The 22954-nt window shown below is 46.6% G+C and overlaps 1 protein-coding gene across 9 annotated transcripts in view; it reads left to right on the top strand.

Annotated features, from left to right (window-relative positions):
- Positions 1-22954, top strand: part of LOC147712725 (complement decay-accelerating factor-like) — a 795131-nt gene that overhangs the window by 622233 nt on the left and 149944 nt on the right. For 5 of the 9 annotated variants that reach the window (XM_086923379.1, XM_086923375.1, XM_086923380.1 and 2 more), the window contains one exon: positions 16530-16605. In XM_086923379.1, coding sequence (XP_086779505.1) covers positions 16530-16605 — 76 coding nt within the window. Of the gene's footprint in view, positions 1-16529; positions 16606-21178; positions 21460-22954 lie in introns of those variants that run through there. The other 4 variants (XM_086923382.1, XM_086923377.1, XM_086923381.1 and 1 more) reach the window with 1 other exon arrangement.

Here is a 22954-nt window from a genome sequence, read left to right as displayed (position 1 = left end):
TATACTGGCTATTCTGACTGGATTGGGGTATGCAAGGGCTTTGGAAGTGTCTATTGTGGCCCCTAGATACTGATGTTTGTGGAATGGCTGGAGATGTGATTTGGTGAGGTTTATTGTAAAAACCAAGTTGTGAAGCAGGTGAATTGTTAGGCAAGTGTGGTGAACACACTGACTGTATGACTTGACTTTTATTAGCCAGTCGTCCAGGTATGGAAACACATGAATTTGTTGTCTTCGCAAGTGGGCGGCTACTACTGCCAGACATTTTGTGAAGACTCTGGGTGCTGTGGTTACGCCGAAAGGGAGTACCTTGAATCGATAGTGTTGACGGTCCACTACAAACCTTAGATATTTCCTGTGAGCAGGGTGCATAGGAATATGGAAATAGGTGTCCTTGAGGTCCAAAGTGACAAGGAAGTCGCCGTGTTGAAGGAGTGGGAGGACCTGTTGAAGAGTGATCATGTGAAAATTATCTGATTGTAGAGGTTGAGTGGTTTGAGGACCAGTATTGGTCTGAGAATACCATCCTTCTTTGGGATGAGAAAGTAAAGGGAGTAAACCCCCGTGCCTTGATACCGGAGAGGAACTGGGTCTATTGCATGCTTTTGAAAAAGTGATAGAACTTCTTGTTTGAGGGGCGTTAGATGTTCTTTGGACATTGGACGTTGCTTGGGTGGTATAGTTGGGGGAGTTGCAGTAAGTTCCAGGCAGTAACCATACTGGATAATTGGTCTTACCCACTTGTCTGTAGTGATGGAGTTCCAGGCAGGTAGGAACTATGATAGTCTTCCTCCGACCGGAGTGGAATGGTCTGGAGGGAGAGGAGGGAAGTCATTGCTTGGTAGTAGGGGAGGTTTGGTTGTTGTTACCACGACCTCTCCCTTTGTTATTATTTCCTTTGTACCCTCCCCTAAAATATCCCTTTTTGGGGGATGTTTGTTTAGGAGTTTGTTACGAGGAGGAAGTAGTGTCTGTGCCAATGTTCTTGGATCCGCCCCTATAGAAGGAGCGACGAAAGGTACCTCGTGTGAGCTGAAATTGTAATGCTCCCATAGATTTTGCAGTATCTGCGTCTTTCTTCATTTTTTCTAGAGTTGTGTCCACAGCTGGGCGAAAGTGTTATTTTTTTTTTGTCCTCATACGCCAGTAAAGATATTTTCAGTATTGATTATATCGAGAATCTTTATGGATGCTCTTTTTGCAGACACCCAGTATGTATCTCACGGTACCGCCATGTCAACAGTCAGCTCAGTCTCCCTATTTACCAGACCCGTAAACTGATATTAGGGTGGTTCATTCCGCAAAAAGGCATAATCATTGGACAAGTTGTTCATAGTCCATCGAGCCAATTAATACAAGGAATGCAAAAATGCTTTCTTCTCTTCCATACCACTTTATCCAAACTAAGAGTATGCCTGATTGCCCTAATCCAATCTACATATGAGGGTGCAATAGTGCTCACCCACAGTTTACATATTTCCCTACGCGCTAGGATAATTAAATAAAGAAATAACTTGTTACTGTCTTGAGGTACTTCCTCATAATTAGAAGGGATTCCAAAGAAAACTTGTTGCGTACTAACCTGTATTTCATACCCAAAAAGGGCTTTGATACCTTCGTGTACTTCAAACCAAAATTCTCTAAGTGCGGGACAGGTCATAAACATATGGAGGTCATCTGCTTTTTCCAGATTGCACTTTGGACAACATGGAGTGGGCCCCTTCGAAAATTTGGCGAGCCTAGCCAGAATCCAGTATACTCTATGGAGAGAAAACAAGTGATTCCGCTTTAAATTGGCAGGTGAAACCGTAAGATGTAGTAAGTCGAAAGATACTTGCCATAAATTCTGCAAGTCGGCATCCAAAACTTGGTCCCTCCATAGTTCCGGAAGACTTGACTCCATCTTCCCCCTCCAGAATTGTCCAATAAAGCACTGATGTTTTGAGGATTCTTGTTTTCTTCAATAAGAGTTCATCCAAAACAGTCTTAACGCCTTTATCCTCTGTAACAGCCTGGGCCCAGTTTTTAATTTGTAAATACTTAAATTTAGATACATTTTTATCTTTAAGAACAGATAGGTCTTCCCAACTCAAAAGGTTCCCTTCAGGCAATAACTGGCCCCATAATCTGATGTCTGCGCTCTGCAGAGCTATAGATAATAGGTCTTTAGTCCATTCTGGAGAGCCTGGCGAGTCCCAAATTGGGGCCATAGCAGAGTAATATGGAATGATCAGCACTTTCCTGACTCTGGACCACACATATGCCTTGTCTCCAAGGACCTTTAATCGCACTTTTTAAAAAAAACGCATGTCTCCAAACGTAAACATAAATGCATGAGACCCTCCCTGAATCACAGATAGCATATTTTGAAACATAAAGTCTGTTTCTGTCCCCCCTAGGGTATCAAATAACCTTATTCCTGCCTTCAATAATAGGGTCCAGGCATATACTCTCAAATCTGGTGCACACAGTCCACTCTTGCCTTTCTTTCTGCGGAGATCTCCTTGCATGGCAATGTGAGAATGGTGATAATATATATATATATATATATATATATATATCAATCACCTCCTCGAAAGGAATGAAACCGCACTCGAAGGATCTCTCTTTTCCAATTCTTTATTCATCCATAGTTCTCAATATCCAAAAATATATACCAACGCGTTTCACCGCCAACAGACGGCTTGATCACGGTAGATATTTACATCACTCACTAACTTCTTTTAAGGAGTGGTTTCCCCAAAGCCACGTGATTAGCATGTGACTTCCTGTCTATTGTGCTAAGAGTTCTGGAACTTGTAGTTAAACTTAATATAACAGATGTTTTGTAAAACACACAATTTACACAAATTTTGTTCTCTACACCAAAATTAAAATCAAAAACATTTGTATTATAGTTTTAGAGTTGCTACCGTAAATTTCAACTTAAATTGTTCATGGGTCATGACCAACCCCCGTAGTTCATCACAGTCTGAATTATTTTTTATTTAAGAGACCGTTTCAAAACAGATCACATTGTCATTGGGAGTCCTTTAGTGTCGCCCTCCAGTGGGCCTATTGTATGAGAGAGCAGATTATTGGTGTTACTTTCTTTACGTGTGTTCTTTCAGCGCCCCATTGTTTTTCACATTGTGTACTATGATTAAACAGCAGGAAAAGTTTATTCACTTTTTTTCATTTTTTACTTTCTTTTTTACATTCCCTTTGCGACTATTTTACAGTAGGTGTATCATTCTTTTCTGATTGTTCTTCTCGTGTGTTATTGTTATCTACAAATGTACATAAAGTTCTTCACTCTGATTTAACCCGTCCGGGTGTAAAGTTCGAAAGTTCAATATTTGGCGTGACTCTCTGCATCTCAGTTTTCGCTCACGGTCTCCTCCTCTTTCATGAGGTAGAATTGTTTCCAGACCATAGAACTTTAACAGTTTCCAGTCACTGTTGTGTGCAATCTCCATGTGTTTGGCGACAGCATTACTTCTATCTTTATTGGTCGTCGCCCTTACATGTTCAAGGATTCTTAATTTTAGTTACTTTTTGGTGCTGCTGATGTATTTTAAAGCACACAGACATTCAATCACGTAAACTACATAGTCTGTTCTGCAGTTTATTAGTTTAATTTAATTGTTTACGTCACACATTCCATCATTCATGACATGGTCAGTGACATCACAGATGACATCTCAAATGACATCACTGATGACATCATCCAGTGACTATGTGTTTCTATAAAATGTAAATATGTTTTATATATAGATCTATAGATAGATATATATATATGCCAAGGTGTATTGAAGAATGAATGGGTGTATAAGAGTTAGGATGGATGATTTAGTAGGTGTGTGACTGACTTTATAAGGGAGTAATTAATTGTGTCTTACTTAATGTATGTATTAGCGACATTCACACAGTTCAGGTTGTCAGTTGGTGCGTAAGCGTTGCATGGGTTGGCGAGCAGCTAAATGAGGATCTATATGGGCTATTGATTGGTTGTCTGCGTATCTGTATGGGTGCCTGAGTGTCTGTAGGTGGGTGGGGGGTGTGACTTTGTGCATAGATGTGTGAGTGGATAGTTCACTAGGTATATGTGTTCAAGTCTGTATCTGTGAAGGGCTGTATGGCTTGGTGAGTGTGTGTATGGGTGTGTTAGTGAGTGAATGGATGCCTCAGTGGTACATGTGTGATTAACTAAATATGTGAAAGGCAGTATATGTGAGTGTTGGACTGTATAAATGACTATATGTGAGAGTGCGTGATTGTGAGAGTGCTTGTATGGATCAGTGTGTGCTTGTATTCGCTATTGTATTAGAGTTCTGTTGGGTGCCTGGTCCAAGCCCGCTATAGGCCCCCCTGAAGATCGGAACGTGGCCAGACGCCACGGCCCGGCCCGAGCGACCCTAGGTTCCTGTCCACCCACCCCACCCCCGAGAGCATTGTTATCCAAGCCTCTAATTCCCAGACCGCATGCCCGACTGCCCCTCCTGATCGGGAATCCAAAAGGTATGACAAGTTCGGTAAGAAGCTGTTCTCCTCACTTAGTTTGGGTTTGCAGTCGGTCAACACCTCTTGCCTTTTGGGCCGTTACACCCACTCTCTGTGGGACACGGTTGCGACCGTGCTGCCAGACTGCCCGGAGGAGGCCCGGGCAAAACTAGCTCAAGCCCTTGCGGAAGGGCGAGATGCAGCACCATACTCTATTCGATGTGTGCTGGATACCACGGACTTGCTAGGCAGGGTGATTTCCACGACGGTGGCGGTTCGCCGCCACGCCTGGCTGAGGTCCGCCAACTTCTCGGCTGATGACCAGAACACACTCATGGACATGCCGTTTAATGGCTGTAGCCTCTTTGGCGACAAAGCAGACAGTGCTCTTGAGCGTTTCAAGGAACTCCAGGGCTACGGCCAAGTACTTGGGTCTGTCCGGCCAGCGCCAGCAAACTTCTGCCCTCTGCTCCTTTTGTGGCCAAGGAAGGGGCGCCCCCTCACTTCCTGCCAGCCACGGGCCGCAGACTAACATCCAGCGTGGCGGCGGACGTGGTAACCGCTGTGGCGGTGCCAGGGGACAGCGGCGAGGCCAGTCCACATTATACCCCCGCAGCATCCGCTTCAAAGCTTTCCTAGTCTGAGCTTTCAGGCCCATTTGACGCCGGTGGGGGGCAGGGTTCGCCATCACCTCCTCCATTGGCGCACCATCATATCGGACAGGTGGGTGCTGCAAACCGTCCGAAGGGGCTACTCCCTCCCCTTCGAGGCGACCCCTCCAGCCATGCCACCGCAGTACCACCGCGTGTCGGGGGATCACTTGCAACTTCTGCAAGAGGAAGTTACAGCCCTCTTGGCCAAGGGGGCCATCGAGCGCGTTCCTGGGCCAGAAGTAGGGTGTGGTTGTTACTCCCGCTACTTTCTGGTTTCCAAGAAGGGCAATGGGGGCCTACACCCTACTTTGGACCTGCGTAAAGTCAACGGCTTCCTCCGGAAGGAGAAGTTCAAGATGCTGACTTTGGCTCAGGTCTTAGCTGCCCTAGACCCCGGAGACTGGATGGCAGCATTGGACTTGCAGGATGCATATTTTCACGTCCCCGTCCTGCCGGCCCACCGGTTTTACCTGTCATTCACGGTAGGCCACAAGCACTTTCAGTTTACCGTGCTCCCCTTCGGCCTTACCAGCGCCCCTCGGGTGTTCACGAAAGTGATGAGGGTGGTCGCAGCTCATCTGCGCAGATTAGGGGTGTCAGTCTTCCCCCTATCTCGACGACTGGTTGTTGAAGGCGGGCAGTCGTCAGCCACCTCCAGACTACGGCCGACCTCCTGCACCTGCTGGGGTTCTCCATCAATGTGCCGAAGTCCCACCTGTGTCCCTCTCAGAAGCTCCTCTTCATTTAAGCGGTTCTGGATTTGTCTCAGTTTTGGGTTTATCCTCCCGAACAGCGGGTTCGGGATATTCAGGCTCTGATTCTGATCTTTCAGCCCTTATCCCGAGTCTCGGTCAGGTTGCCGCTGTGGCTTCTGGGGCTGATGGTCTCCTGCATCCTTCTGGTGTATCACGCCAGATGGCAGATGCAGGCTCTGCAGTGGGACCTGAAATTTCAGTGGGCCGAGCATCAGGGCAACCTGTCCGACCACGTACTGATCTCAGAGGGCACTGCGAGACAGTTGCAGTGGTGGCTCACGGACCGCGATTGGGTCAGCGGCAGATCCCTCTCCCTACCCCAACCGAAGCACGTAGCAGTGACGGATGTGTCCCTCCAGGGTTGGGGGTGGGGGGCCACATGGGAGAGGCGGAGATCAGAGGACTCTGGTCTCAGGCGGAGTTCCAGCTCCACGTCAACCTTCTGGAGCTGCGGGCGATCCGGCTTGCACAGACAACACCACCGCCATGTGGTACTGCAACAAACAGGGCGGGGTGGGGTCGTGGACCCTTTGTCAGAAGGCAATGGCTGGAACACCAGAGTGTCTCCCTGGTGGTTCAACACCTGGCAGGCTCCCTGAACGCCAGGGCGGACAAACTCAGCAGTCGGTGCATGATGGATCACGAATGGCGTCTGAACTCGGACGTGGCGCAAGGTCTCTTTCAGCAGTGGGGAGAGCCTTGGTTAGATCTATTCGCCACAGAAGAGAACGTGCAATGTCATTTGTTCTGCGCGTTGGAATTTCCGAGGCGGCACTCGCTCGGAGATGCTTTTTGTCGCGAGTGGAGTTGCAATCTATTGTACGCCTTTCCACCTATACCACTTCTGCCCAGAGTGCTAAAGAAGATCAGGCGCGACCGGGCCCAAGTCATCCTTGTGGCTCCGGACTGGGCACGAAGATACTGGGATCCCGAGCTACTCAGCATGTCACTCGATCCCCCTATTCGTCTGCCTCTTCAGGAGGACCTTCTGTCGCAGCAGCAGGGGACGGTCCTCCACCCGAACCTGTCCAGTCTCCACCTCCATGCGTGGAGGCCATTTGACTTGCCTCCTGAAGTTTGTGATGTGATTCTGGCAGCCAGGCGTCCCTCCACAAAATCGGCATATGCCTGCAGGTGGAACAAATTTGTGGCATGGTGCACAGTAAAGGCTGTGAATCCACTTTCTGCCCCCCTTTCAAAGGGTCTCCTCTTTCTTCTTTCTCTTGCCCAGCAGGGCTCTGCTCTGGGCACTATCAAAGGCTACCTCTCTGCCATTTCAGCCTTCTTAAAGCTTCCTGATCAACCTTCTCTTTTCAAGTCCCCTGTTGTAAATAGATTCTTGAAGGGCATCACTCACATGTTTCCTCCTGTTCCTTTCGTGATGCCTCAGTGGGACTTGAACCTTGACTTATTTGATATGCGCTCCTTTCAGCCACTTCACAATTGCCCTCTTCGTCTTCTAACTTTTAAGACTGCATTCCTGGTTGCCATCAACTCTGCCAGGAGAGTGAGTGAGCTCCAGGCTCTATCTTCTCAACCTCCTTTCCTCTCTGTCCATCCGGACAAAGTTGTCTTGAGAACGCTTTCCTCTTTCATGCCCAAAGTAGTCACAGCCTTCCACATCGGGCAGTCCATCACCTTGCCCACCTTATTTCCGCCTCAGGATCCCTCGAAAGAGGAAGAGGGGTTCCACCGTCTGGACACAAAACTTGCGCTCTCGTTCTATCTAGACCGCACACACCAGTTCTAGGTGGACGACCAGCTCTTTGTTGGTTACGTGGGCGCTAAGAAGGGACGGGCGGTGCACAAATAAACCATTTCTCGATGGGTCGTTTTGTGCATAATGGCTTGTTACTCACTGGCTAAAAAGGAGCCTCCTGTGGGGCTTCTTGCCCATTCCACTCGGGCCACAGCGGCTACTACTGCCCTGGGTCGGGGAGTCCCCTTGCAGGACATCTGTCAGGCAGCTACGTGGGCCTCGCTGCACACATTCGCTAGACACTATTGCCTGGACAGCCAAGTTCGGAGAGATGGCTTTTTCGGCCGTTCTGTTCTCCAGGACTTTCTGGTGCAGGGGGATCTATTCTAAGGTAAGGCATCTAACACTAACCTGTTTCTTTCAGATGCACAAGTTACTTACCTTCGGTAACGATATATCTGTAAGAAACAGTAGTTAGTGTTAGATTCCTTACCGCCCCACCAATCCTCCCCGTTCTGCGAACCGATATCTAGGGTTAAGGTTCTTCCCTTTGAGGGCCCTAGTTTCATGGCACCAGTGTCGGTTTTTATCATGGCTCTGGGTTTCTGGCGCGCAAAAGCTGTGTATAAGAACTGACGTCAGAGTGCTTGGGCGGCGTCTAAGTACTCCGACGTCATCCCGACGACGGACGCGGAGCCGCAGACTACTCCTACCGACGCGCAGAGGTACTGCTATGCAAAACTTTCCGGATCCAGTCTGACGCCTGGGGATATTCTAAGGTAAGGAATCTAAAACGAACTACTGTTTTTTACAGATATATCGTTACCGAAGGTAAGTAACTTGTGCGATAATGCTGTATTGATGGCTGACTGTATGTATGAGTGAATGAATGGATGTGTGTGTAGACCTAGGAATTAGTGAGTAGATATGTACTAACTGGTATTGGTGTGTTCATGTTTTCGAAAATGAAGTATCAAGTGTTATATTAGGGTCTGATGAGGTGCATCAGATTTCCACATGGATGATGTCATTAGTGATGTCATCAGTGATGTAATTTGAGATGTCATCAGTGAAGTCACTGACCATGTCATGAATGATGTAATTTATATCAGTTATAGCTTTACTACAATGACCAAATTCACCTTCAAGTGCAAACCGACACTCAGTAGCAGTCTAAACTGCGCACAGTACAGCTCGCAATTCCAATTTTAAATGCTAATTTCTAACAAGATTGTACTCAGAAAATACAACACTTTGTCAGTGTATTCTATACTTATTTCAGCTTTTCATGATACACTTACACTGCACTCAGTAGGGCTCACAATTAAAAGTATTTCTTCATTCATTAACTAGAGTCCACTAGGCAAGTAACTATCACAGGCCTCAAATCTACATAATATCCTTTTAGTATCCTTTATTCTAGAACATTTTTTATATCAGTGATAGCTTTAATACAATCACCAAATTCATTTTCAAGTGCAAACGAACACTCATTAGCAGTCTACACTGCGGACATCAGAGCTCGCAATTCGAATTTTGGGCACGTGGTGCCAACTAACCCTGATCAACACAAGCCGATCCCACATGTGTAACTGTGTCCTTAGTCCTGAATGGCAGTCACCCCAATGCTGTGTCAGCGACCACAGCACCAGACTCCCTTCGATCAGTGAGGCATATTTCCATATGCAAGGCCGGCAGTACGTAGTCCCACTAACCCTCTTTAACACAAGCCGATCCCACATGTGTAACTGTGTCCTGAGTCCTGAATGGCAGTGACCCGGACTTCGTGACAGTGACCATAGCACCAGACTCCCTCCGATCAGGGAGGAGTACTTGCATATGGAAGGCCGGCGACACGTGGTGCCACTGAACCTGCACTATGCAGCCCGGTGGGGCCACCAACGTATGCGAGTGGCTGTGGGCCCTTCATCACCTCTACCTCTGGAATACACTACAGTCAGCAGGCCTCACAATTCAGATAGAGTCCCGATTGCACATCACGCAGCCCAGTAGGCAAGACACATTGCTCCCAGTGCTACCTGTCCACAGCTAGCATCATCACAGGCTTATACAGTCTCAATGCTTCTGGTGCCACTAACCCTATTTAACACAAGCCGATCCCACATGTGTAACTGTGTCCTGAATGGCAGTGACCCCAACTTCGTGGCAGTGACCACAGCACCAGACTCCCTTCAGTTTTATTTGTTATTGTTTTCTTTAAATAAAATGTTTTATATGTAATTCTATACATGACTACGTTTCTTCTTTGTCCAACAGCACAGAGACACTTCCGGGCCGAAGAAGGTTGTTGGGGGTCTGTTGGTAATGTGGGAAGAGGGTGCTTTACCTGCAGATGTGGGGAGAGGTGGCGTCAAAGGGGTATCTCTCACAGCAAAACTCTGGTATGTTTTCACAAATGCCTCCGACAGATGTCAGCTGACGGACTGAATCACAAAATGATTTGGACTTTGGGTGCCCTTATGTAGTGGGAGTTATGAACAGTTCACACCCAGGCTCGCAGAGGGACAGCTGCGGCCCATCCACTCGACTCACAGACAGTACTGCGAGCCGTCCGCATCATTGTGACTATTCTTGCCCTGTTCCGTCGTACGCCATGCCACTCTGATTACTTTCAGACGTTGGCCCCACATAGCTACCTGTCTCAGGCGTACTCACTGTTGGTGTGCAGGTCAGTGGTCTAGTTCTCAACATCTAACGGCCACTCCCTGAGGGAAGGTTTGCACACACCAGTCGCTCCAACGTCCTGACCAGACTCTGTGGGGGTAGGTGTTTACGGATAGGACTGCGCACCGACTGGGTACCTGACTCATGGGTGCAGGTCCCACGGGAGCAGACTGCAAGGCGCCTTAGGGAATCACTTAGGGTCACATCACAATAGCAGGACCTTATGGCCTGCTCACCTATTGACCTCAAGGAATAAGGTTGTAATTCACATTTAATTATTTGTTCACTGTGTAGTACTGAGCACTTGGGTCCTAAAGAATTGCCATGTAGGCAAGAAACATGTTGACCTGACCAGAGGGTTGCAGATATTCTGCTGTGTACCTTCTCAGGGCATATCTCCCCTCCCATCTATTTTAATCAAGGGAGTCAGCCACACTAATAAAGTTCCTTGTGGACTGACCCATCTTTTTTAATTCACCACTACTTCACGACTACACCTTTTCACTCGCCCTCTCACCCGCATGCACCATATGGCTGGAACAAAAGATCTCCGATAAAGAGCCCCTTTACGGGTGTCGGTCAGACATTGCAGCGCCAGTCTGACGAGGAGCAGAACCCATATGATGAAGCATGACATCTAGCTTGCTAGGTGTGTGAGGGTTTTAGTTCCAAAAAGGGAATTCCCCCTCCCTTTTTACCTTCTTCTACGCTACACGCACACTTGTCTTGCACCCTCTCCCAGGGGAACTTTGTACCCCTCTTGTGTTACAAGATTTCCACACACACCACACCCATCCGGCAATGCGTCACAGGCCATGTGAACACGCACATATAATGGATCAACAGCGTCACATCCTTTACTGCCGGTGCTGACTGCATGGCGGACGCTCCACGGGTCTCAATCATAAAGAGTCCTTGAAAAGTTGCGCTGAAGGTTAGTCGCACCCTGAGCTGTATTGGGCCTACTACCATGTGGCGCGGACTTGAGATGCAGAGTTAGTGCCACCCAAAGCTGATCTGGCCATCAGGAGCCTACTACCATGTGGCGCGGACTTGAGATGCAGCGAGTTAGTGCCACCCGAAGCTCATGTGGCCATCGGGGGCCTACCACCACGTGGCGTGCACTTGAGTTGCACAGAATTAGTGCCACCGGAAGCTGATGTGCCCGTCAGAGGCCAACCACCATGTGGCACAGACTTGAGTTCCAGAGGGTTAGTCGCACCCTAAGTTCAATGTCTGTCAGTGGCCTACCACCACTGTTTGGCATGCATGTTGGGAACTGGGCCTTGGATATTGCACGTGCCGTAGTATGCAAGGACCAAATTGACCCACTTCCCGAATCTGCTTTGGTGCACATTAGGTACATTGGTTGGAGTCAGCACATCTGTTCCGGTCACCTGATGGATTACGACGACGACAAGTCAAATATTGTGGCCACCCATCACTCATTAGAGATAGTGGCTTACGCAGCTGCACTCGCGTTCATGGATGAGTGACAAGGTACCTGCAACCACGACTCAATGTGTCACATTGCACTTGTCCCGCCGCATCATTGCACGTTGTACATCTGGTCACATTTCCCAAAACAACAGTGGACATGGCTGCATTGGTATCCAATTATGTCCGAGGCGCAGGCAACCAACGTGTGTTGGTGATGGACTATCCCGAGGTGAACATGGACGTTTTCCTACGTTCCTTATTCAGGCATGCTCCTGCATTTGTCTGCATATCGTTGCACTACTCTTGGCCATACTAACACACATCTTGTTATAAAGTTTACACATTTTCACTTGTCTCCAAATGTGTTGTGTCTTGTTTTGTATGCCAATGTGTGTGTAACGCACTCTCTGGCTGCCTGCCATACGTGAATGGCTACCCCATCCGGAGTGTGGGTTTGTGCCTTTGTGTCCTGTGTTCGATTGTGTAAATGTTTGTGTTTGGACAACATTGTGTTAGATGTTGATGTACTCTGCTTCATATGTGTGTGTGCTGCATTATGTGTGAGATGTCCCTTCATGTGAGTTTTTTCCACCCTTCTCCTTTTCAGGCAGTGTGGTTTTTACTTCTATGCTTGTTCAGTGGTGTGATCTTGGCGGGTTGTGTGACTTGTGCTCCTTGTTTGTGTATTTCATTTTGGCCATGTTTTGTCTTTAGTTGTGCTTTACTTAATTGTGCATGTGTGCCATTGTGCCCATCTCCCCCCACTCCCTGCTTCTTCCTCTTCCTGGTGCTGTTGTGTCTGTAATTGTGTTGCTCCACACATAAATACATGTAATGAACAAATTAGAATAGTTCCTTGATTCTTTTAGGTTTCAAAACTTCACTCTTGGTTTTTATTTTGTTTCCATATAAACAGTTTTTTTAATATTCAAGGACACATAGAAGTCAGAAGTGCACAGTTTCAAGAACATTCTACAACACGTGCAGGTTAAAAGTTCATAATATTTTTTAAACCTAGCGATATTTTTTGCAACATTTTCTCAAACATTTAACAGCACATGCAGGTTAAAAGTTCACGATTGTTTTAAGTTCGAACAGTACCTTCTAAGTGCAGGTAGCAGGTGTGATGAAGTTGAGCAAATCTTATCTTATGATATGTACTCCACGGTGAAACTGCTTTTTCTTAACCAATCACAAAGATTCTTTTCCACAAAACGAATGTACACCCGACTTTTAACAAACAATGCTTGTCATCTCCTAATCAGGTATTGTTTTGTATGGCAAAAAAAAGTAGTTCCCCATCTTTAAACATATCTTTTATTCTACGAACGGACATCTATCCATTTCTCCCAGCCATACCTTCAAAATGCTAGTGTGGATTGTAGGACATAGCTATGTTTTCTGGTGCAAGAGGTATGCAGAACCGAGAGGTATTGACTTAGACTTATGTTTACAAAATGTTGACATTAAATGGTTTGGACAGAGAGGATTGAAGTGGCACCAATGGTTGCCTTTGATTAAAACCTGTTTGCATCTCCAACACCCTGACCTCATGATTGTGCACTGTGGTGGAAATGACCTAGGCACATTGACTGAGGTAGGTTTGGAAATAGTAAGGAAGGACACCTTTCGACAATTGATGTTGCTTTTGCCTCAAACTCTCTTTGTATATTCCAATATATGCCAAAGGCAGAAGGGGAAATGGTCAAACCAATTTTGTCCTCTGATTGAAAAATCTAGGAAGAATGCCAATAAAGCTGTGTCTGCATACCTCAGAGACCATAGAATTGGGTTGATCCACAACAACAACATACGTTTTGATATGGCTGATATCTACAGAAGTGATGGAGTACACTTCACAGAACAGGGGAATCAAGTTTTTCTGAATAACCTGAAGCTGTGCATTCACACTTACATGTAGCTCCAACTAATGGTCTCTTTTTAGAGCTGCCTTATATTCCCAATATCGGTTCGCAGATTGACAGCTGCAATCCAGCTAGCACAGGGAGACCTGTGGGCTGTCGGGCAGGCTCGCAGAGGGACACCTGCAGCCCGTCGGCTCGGCTCGCACAGAGAGAGCTACGGGCGGTCGGCTCGCAAACGCACACCAGTGTGCTGGCTCGCAGAGGGAGAGCTAGGCTCTCCCCCTGCGAGCCCCTGCTATTATTTTTAAAGAAATACCCCCGGAACCTAGCGCACTCAAGGGCCTCATTACTATGAAACGCGAGAACCCGTGACCCGAGCTCAAATTTTTGGTGGGTTTTTTTGTTTGTTTTTTTTAAATGATTTTGTGGTCCTTGGGGGTCTTTCTAGGACCCCCTGAACAAAATTGGAGGTCAGGGTTTTTCTACCCTGCCTCCTTCTCTTGTTTTATACTTTTGTTTCTCCGTTTTCGTAAGACTCGCTTCTACTGAGCCTCAAGATGGCTGCCAACACTTCCTGGTTTGGAGTGCTGGCAGCCAATCACAGTGAAGCTCGCGCACACGACTTAGGCTCCGCCCATATATCAAAACTTTTATTTTTCTAATTTCTCACACAAGCACTACCTTTCTGCCACATTTGGAGTAATTATGTTCAGTAGTTTTGGCTGTAGCCTTGCACAAAATTTCCTATGGCAAAATGATTTTTTCGCTCTTATTTTTTGAATTTCTCAAAAACTACTGAACGGATTTACACCATTTACAAAAAGGTTGCTTTCTGAACCAAGCTCTAACTTTCTGCCAAATGTGGGCTAATTCCGTTCAGCAGTTCGGGCTGTAGCTCGTCCCAAAATTTCCTATGGAAATTAACATGGGAAAAATGTGTTTTGGGACCCCCCCTTTTTTCTCAGCCCCCGCTTGATGAATCACCCTCATATTTTCAGGATAGGAGCTGACCCGGATAGACTTTTTTTGGGAGAATTTCAGGAAGATTTGTCAAACGACACCAAGGTTATTAGAAAATCAAAAGATGTTTTTCCTATTGAAACTAGATTCTAACTATAACTACCTACTGGCGACATGTGGGTGTGTGTATAAATATGTGTGTGTGTGTGTACATATATATCTGTGTGTGTACATATATACATATAGATAGATATAGAGAGATAGATAGATAAACAATCTTTTTTCCAAATGTGAAGTTTCTACCATATACAGATATTATCATTTCCTCGTACAAATGTCTCAGAAAGCTAAGTCATGTGCCATATATGCCATAAGTCTGAATTTTTTATGTGTTTTCTTTTATCACTTACAATCTGACATTATAACATTTAGTCCTGTCTTTTAAGTGGCTACATATTCATTTATTGGCCCCAATTCTCAAAGGTAAACTGAAATCTAACTTTAGACCGGAGGTCTGAATTTAGACCTTCAGTCTAAGTTTAGACGTTAAGTCTAACTTTAGACTTGCAGTCTAAACTTAGACTTCAGGTCTAAACTTAGAAATCAGGTCTGAAACTGAGACTTTAGGTCTAAACCTAGGCTTTAGGCCTAAACTTAGGCTTACGGTCTAAAGTTAGGCTTTAGGTCTAAAGTTAAACTTCAGGTCTAAGTTTAGCTTTGTGAATCGGGTCCAGAATCTACAAGTGCCTGTCACACTATAAAAAAAGAGTATGCATGGATTTCAAACCCCCTGACATCCTCTCATGTTACTACTTTAATATTCTGCTGCAGAATCAATACAATGTGTTACATAAGGATTTGGACATTGTTTTAATTTGAGATGTGCTGCGGTGGTCAGCAGATACTGGGTGCAGGTGTGGCTTTTGACTGCGTTCTGTCCCACTTCACCCTTACTTTGTACCTGCTGCATGTGCAACAGTGCCCAGCAGTCACTAGTCCCAGGACATAACATTTGACCACACTTTCTATGTTTGCCCACATCCTCCTGGACATGATCTTTGATCATGCTCAGTGACATCTGGGTAAATAACATTGACATTGACTACATTCTCCCCTCTCAGCATCTGCCCCTCTACCCCCATGGACCACACCTTGCACCAAATCCCCAAACCGCCTCCTACATCATGGCCTTCTCCTGTCTCATTGGGATCTGTTTTCTTAATGTAACTTTCTGTCATGAACACCACTCATTAAGTCTGTGGCCTAACCCACACAAACCCTCTGTGCCATGACATGACAAAACTCTTATTACCTGAATAAGAAGCTCAGACGTGGTGCAGATTCACCAAACAAAACCAAAGTTATGAGCTATCAAAAACATAATTTTCCTATTACTTATTGGCATTAACCACAGCTACAGTCCATATCGACCATACTTCAGTGTGGGATTTAACAGCAGTAACTAAATACACAAGTCATACCAAGCATTTTATTGGTGACTTTGGTAAAGTAAGATATGCATGCTGTTTTTAGAGAGGAAAGGACTTAAGAAGAATGATGAAAGAACAGGAGGAAAGAACAGGGAAATGCAAACCATCAGGGAGTGATGAAGTATTGGGTGGAAGAAATATGCAAGTTTAATTAGGTCCAAGGAAGAAATGCTGCCCTAAAACAAACTAATCAGGATATGTTTATGGACAGATCTTAATTTATAAAGCAATATATTTCCGTTTTAGTTGAAATACTGCTTTCCTGGAACGTTGATAAATTATCAATTCATTGGGTGCTATTCATTCTAAATACCTGCAAGCATAAAATACTACTGGTGTGTTCTGAAATGCTTCACACTGTTTGGATGAATGCAGTTCCCACTGCTTAGTTATAGTACTGTTTCATGCTTAATCCATGTGCTAATACTGTGTTCTGTTATCCTTTTGGAATTAATGTATGCAACATCTAAACCATGTTTCTATCCTTTCCTTTTTGTTAGGTATTATTTTGCTCGTTTTCCTCGTAATACTGGCTTTCTTCATCCTTTGCTACTGTTACAATAAGAAGAAGCAAGGGTAAATTGAATTTCATACTTCTAAATGTGTTTTTCACTTTATGGTTCCATTTCTTTCGCAAGAACCTTGTACTATGTTTATATAGGAAATATTATACATTTGCTGCCTATCTTTTGATTAATAATAGATATGCTTAGTAACCAAATTTTACAGAATGCACATGGATGACAAAGAAGTTGAGTATAGTAGGTCAATAGACCTAAGGATTTGACTGCACAAGCAATACAAATGTTTGTGTTACCGCCCAGTATGGGCACAGCAGAAATGGTATTTCAAATTCAGCTTGGTCAGCAGTCAGCACAAAATTATTTTAAGCGTATGTTGAGCATCCTGGAAACTGGAAAGCATTGAGAATCTCCTTCGCTTCTGGTGCCATCTCAGTCCCATATTGATGCCATGAGGATACTCGAAAGAGGATCCAAGCCATCAAGACAATCTCATACTGCCAGGTTCATTAAAGTTCTAGAACAAGCATTTTCTATTTAATTTCTTAGTAAATGTTAAATATACTCACTACAGAGATCCTCATTTTGAGGACTTACAAATCCATCCATTTAGCATGTTGTTTATGTCTCGATGTACCCTTTTATTCAGAACTGCTTCGAAAATTTTAGTTTTCAGTCAAGGGTTTGTGGTGGTGGGGGGCAAACTGCCAGCAAGTCAGTGCTTGTTTTCTTTTTGCATTAGAGTAGATACACGGTGTGTTTAATGATCAATCAATCAATCGGAGTACTTGTAAAGCACGCTACTTACCCATGAGGGTCTCAGGGCGCTGATGGGAGGGGGGGTGCTGCTACTGTTAGAAGAGCCAGGTCTTGTGGAATCCTCTGAAGGTGAGTAGGTCTTGGGTCTGCCGTATGTGGGTAGGGAGGGTGTTCCAGGTCTTGGCGACGAGGTAGGAGAAGGATCGGCCGCCTGAGGTCGTACATTGGATGCGGGTGACAGCGGCGAGGGTGAGGCTGGTGGAGCGGAGCTGGCGGGTGGGGAAGCTGAGTCTGCTATTCAGGTAGGCTGGTCCGGAGTTGTGGAGTGCTTTGTGTATGTAGGTGAGGCACTTGAAGGTGATCCTCTTTCGACAGGAAGCCAGTGTAGGTTTCTCAGGTGGGGGTGATGTGGCTGCGGCGGGGGACATTGACAATCAGTCAGGCAGAGGCGTTTTGGATTTGTTGTAGTCGTTGTAGGTGTTTGGCTGGGATTCCTCCGTAGAGTGTGTTGCCGTAGTCCAGTCTGCTGCTGGCGAGGGCATGTGTCACCGTTCTTCTTGTTTCGGTCGGGATCCACTTTTAGATCATGCGGAGGGTGTTGTAGCAGGAGGAGGAGACAGTGTTGACCTGTTTAGACATGGAGAGGGAGGAGTTGAGGCTGAATCCTAGGTTGCGTGCATGGTCGGTTGGTGTTGGTGCTGTTCCCATCGTGGTCGGCCACCAGGCGTCGTCCCAGCCTGAGGGGATGGGTCCGAGGATGAGGACCTTTGTCTTGTCCGAGTTCAGTTGCAGACGGCTGCTCCTCATCCAGTCGGCGACGGCCTTCATTCCCTCGTGGTGGTTGGTTTGGGCGGTGTGTGGGTCCTTGGTGAGGGAGAGGATGAGCTGGGTTTCGTCGGCGTAGGAGATGATGTTGAGGTCGTGATGGCGGGCCACTTGTGCGAGGGGGGCCATGTAGATGTTGAACAGCGTCGGGCTGAGGGATGAGCCCTGGGGAACGCTGCAGATGATGTTGGTTGCTTTGGGTCGGAAGGGTATAAGGCGTACTCTCTGGGTTCTGGCTGAGAGGAAGGACGTGGTCCAGTCAAGGACCTTCTCTTGGATTCCGGCTTCTAGGAGGCGTGTCTTTAGAGTGCGATGGCATACCGTGTCGAAGGCGACTGACCGGTCCAGGAGGATGAGGGCTGATTTTTGGTCGTTGTCTAGTTGGCGCCTGATGTTGTCTGTGGCGGCGATGAGGGCTGTCTCTGTGCTGTGGTTGCGTCTGAATCCGGACTGGTACGGGTCCAAGATGTTGTTGTCTTCCAGGTGGCGGGCCAATTGCATGTTGACGATTTTTACTATGACCTTTGCCGGGAACGGGAGTAGGGAGATGGGCCGGACGTTTTTGAGGTCCTTGGGGTCCGCTTTGGGCTTCTTGAGGAGGGCATTGATTTCGGCGTGCTTCCAGCTTTCCCGGAATGTCGATGTTTTGAAGGAGATATTGATGACCTTCCGTAGTTTCGGTACGATGGCTGTGTCTGCTTTGTTGAATACGTGGTGTGGTCACGGGTCTGATGGAGATCCTGAGTGGATGAAGTTCATGATCTTGCGTGTCTCGTCGACGTTGACGTTGGACCAGGAGGTCAGGCGGTTGGCTCTGGTGGTGTTCATAGGGGAGGGGGTGTCTGGCGTAGTCGGGGTGGTTGTGGTGTTGAAGCTGTCGTGGATGTCAGCGATCTTGCGGTGGAAGAAGATGGCTAGTGAGTCGCACAGTTCTTGTGAAGGCAGGATGTCGTTGGTGTTGGAGCTGGGGTTGGAGAGATCCTTTACGATGCTGAAGAGCTCTTTGCTGTCGTGTGCGTTGTTGTCCAAGCGGTTTCTGAAGGAGGATCTCTTGGCTAGTCTGATGAGATGGTGATGTCTGCGGATGGCGTCCTTGCGGACTTCGTGTTTGTCCGGTGTGTGTTCGTGGAGCCATGTCTTCTCCAGTTTCCGGCATGCGCGTTTGGAGGTCTGAAGCTCGTCGGTGAACCAGGTGGCTCTCTTGCTGGTGTGGCTGTTGGAGGGTTTCTTGAGCGGGGCGAGGGTGTTGGCGCAGTCGTCGATCCACTGTCTGAGGTTGCGGTCTGCGGCGTCTGGGTTGGTGGGGTCAGTGGTGGGTTCTGGGCGAGGGTGGTGATCAGCTGGTCGTCTGTGTCTTTGCTCCAGCAGCGGCGAGGTAGCTGTTGGGTGTGGTGGTTTGTGGTTGGTTTCTTGAAGGTGAAATGGATGCAGCGGTGGTCGGTCCAGTGGAGTACGGCGTTGCGGTCGAAGGTGACGTGGGAGCCTGTGGAGAAGACTGGGTCCAGCGTGTGGCCGGCGGCGTGGGTGGGTGCGGTGACGAGTTGTCTGAGGGCGAGGTTGTCGATCAGGGTGGCGGAGTTGGCGTTGTTATTGTTCTCGAGGTGGTAGTTCAGGTCCCCGAGGAGGATGTAGTCCATGGAGACGAGTGCGTGGGTGCTGGCGAGGTCGGCCTCGGAGTCGCCTGTAGATGTTCCTCTGAGGGTGGTGTTCAGGTCGGTGCGGATTTGGAAGTGCAGGTGTTCGGCGGTGATGAGGGTGTCGTCTGCGTGGGTGGCTACCTTGAGGGTGGACTTGTGGAAAATGGCTATTCCTCCTCCGACTCCCTTGGCGCGATCCCTGCGGGTGATCTTATAGCTACGGCGATGTCGGGCGCACAGGAGTCGGTCCACCAGGTCTTGGTCAGGAAGGCCACGTCTGGGGCGGAGGTGTCGATCAGATCCCAGAGGTCGACGGCGTGTATGCGTGCGGAGCGGGTGTTGAGGAGTATGCAGCGGAGGTGGTTGGGTCCAGTGCTTGGAAGGTTTGGTGGTTCTGTCGCAGGTTAAGCTGCAGGAGCGGCAGGAGAAGAGTCCGCTTCGGGGCTACCTGGAAGCAGGTGTAGTTTCGTCCAGCGTTGAGTGTGTGCAGGGTGCTGGCATCTTAGTGGATTCTGGTGTCGTGGCGTTCGCGGGGGCCAGGGGTTCTGGCGCTGGGTTCAGTCCAGGCGTGGACGGGCGCAGTCCAGGCGCAGACGGGCATGCCTTTGACGCGCCTCGCCATTTAAGGCAGGGGGGAGGGAGGAGAAGCTAGGATGTGGGAGCGGGGTGGCGAATAGAAGGCGGGGGCGGGGGTGGGGCCTCAGGGGAGCAGCAGTGTAATCGGCCTGGGGATACAGAAAAAAGGGGGGGAGTGGGTGTGAGATGAGTGGGAAGCGAGGGAAGAGAGGGCACAACAGGTACAACAATATAGGACACTACTACTAAATGCGCAGGGAATTTACCAGAAAGGAGCAGAAAAACTGTCAACACGCTTCAGGGGGAACAGCACGATCGAACTCGCGCTCAGCAGTAGCAGCGAGGAGGGAAGGCTGCGGCAAACGGGTGGAGCTGTGCGGCAGGTGGAGAGCGACCTGTCCTGCAAGCAGGGGATTTCCAAGTAGAAAAGCGTTTGTCACCGGTGTAGGTGCAGCTAGTGTTTGCATCTCTAGACAGGTGCGTCTGGGTTCTTGCGAGTCTCAAGCAGAAAGTACCAAGTACGTTTGGGGGTGCTTGAAATACTGCTTGTAGTATATCAGGTCATGTTCCATTCTACAGCATGCAGGTGCATCCCATGGCTTATCAATCAAATGATTCTCAGAGGAGCATAACATTAAAATGCTCAAACCTACTTCCTACTCTCAGCTGCCACCCTGTGATAATTTTGACTACAAACTACATCGTAATCTTACTTTTACGTGTGCTAAATGAAGGACAATGACATTAGACTGTTTAGAAGCTGACCAAAATTGTAGAATATCAAAATATGCAAATGTTTGACATCCTATTACTCATACCTCCTTTTCTCAGAAACTACTAGAGGATGGTTGAGCCTGATGATGCTGAAAAAAAGTGAAAAAAAGAAAGGGAGGTCTCCTCATAAATCCAATGTCGGGACGAGGACAAGACAACTTGTTTTTAATAGCTAACTGCTTTTTTAATTCTGATTTTGTGTGTTAATCATGTGTGCACCATTGAATCATTGGTAGGGTGCTGACACCAACCCTTTTTTTTAATATTTTATATTGTGGCACTGTAATTGAAACTTGAAATTGTATATTTTATAATAAATTGTGTATAATTTTTACCCTTATTGTTTGCTTATTGTGTATATAATTTACTAGAGTGGATTTAAGTGTAAGGATCTCTTGAGCTATGGTGGCCTACTAGGGATAGTATTATCCCCTTTTTCAAGTTAATGATAGGGACTGTTTTGATTTCTTGAGCCTGATGATGACCTCTCTCAGAACTCAGAAGAATGGAGTTACTGTAGAGACAATAAGTTGCACTTAACACTAACAGTATCTCATTAATCCTGGCTTTTGTGTATGACCAAGAACCATAAGTAACTCTTTCAGGACAATGCAAGAGATGTATTTCTATTATCTGCCATACCCACTATTGAAATAGTGATTTCAATCTCTTCTCAAGTATATATGTATAAAGGAATTACCTTTCAGATGTATATCCATGTAAAACCATCTAAAATCTAGTTTCTAAGACGAGAGTGTCTGACTCTTGGAAATGTTCTCCTTGCCTAAATGTGAATGCTCAGCCTGTGTAACTTTAGGTTATTGTGGGGAACCGGTCAGCATTGTGCCAGGCACAGTCATCCAAGGTTTTAGTTGAGTTGTTTTCCACAAGCATCAGAAGGACCTAGCAGGGTTTCCCTATATCTACAGACTACACTATGCTTAATCTTCTCTATGGCTATACTTAACATAACCAGTGATTACTCCCAGGTTTGTGTAGAAACCTTAAGCAAGAGTAAATCAGAATTTCCTTCCTCATTACTTACTTGACCAGCAAACATCCAGTGGTGTCCCTTATACTACAAACATCCAGCCTTTTCCTTAATCAAACCCATTGGAGATAATTAAGAGAACATTCACTGTATTCAGCCACAAAGCCTCAAACTAGGAATTTGTTACTCTAAATGTAAATTATTGTTTTATACTTCATGCTGTAACAATTATTTGGGCTGCACTGACCACGTACACCCTGAGTTTGCACTCCTCTCCTAGACTATATATTCTTTGAACGTGCTTATTCCATCCCTGTCTGCAGTACAGGTCCATTTCATTAACTTCTCCAGAATTGGATCTTTTGTAGATTTCCATGCTTGATCATCCCGGTCGTCGAGCTGGTAGTCCCACAGTAACCTCTCAATAGCATTAATATGTTAATGTACCTCCAAGCCTAAAACACATACTGTTTAGTAGTCCTGTCACATCAGTTAAAATACCTAGAATTCGCAATCAGAAATAATCAGCCTCATGACCGGACCCTGAAAGTCCATGCTTTAGATTTCTACCTCCCCTCATGTGTAAAGGGAGTGCTCTGAGCGCTGCTCTTTTAGTGACAGGTACATAACTTTTTCTCTCAACCTTAATCTGATATTCAATCAAGATTTATTCTTATTTCTCTGGGATTCACGTCAAAAGACAGATAATGGCTGACACATCTACAAAAATGTCTTTTCAGACCTTATAGAACCATTTACAAGAAAGGTCTACACTCTGAAGACACTCATAAAGAGTTTTTTTATTGTCTATACCCTTATACCATTAGGTTAAACAAAGCAGA

Source organism: Lissotriton vulgaris, chromosome 5 (genome assembly GCF_964263255.1).
Source record: "Lissotriton vulgaris chromosome 5, aLisVul1.2, whole genome shotgun sequence".
Classification (NCBI taxonomy): Eukaryota; Metazoa; Chordata; class Amphibia; order Caudata; family Salamandridae; genus Lissotriton; species Lissotriton vulgaris.
Note: the sequence above shows the minus strand (reverse complement) of the source record. Positions and strands in the feature narration are given on the sequence as shown.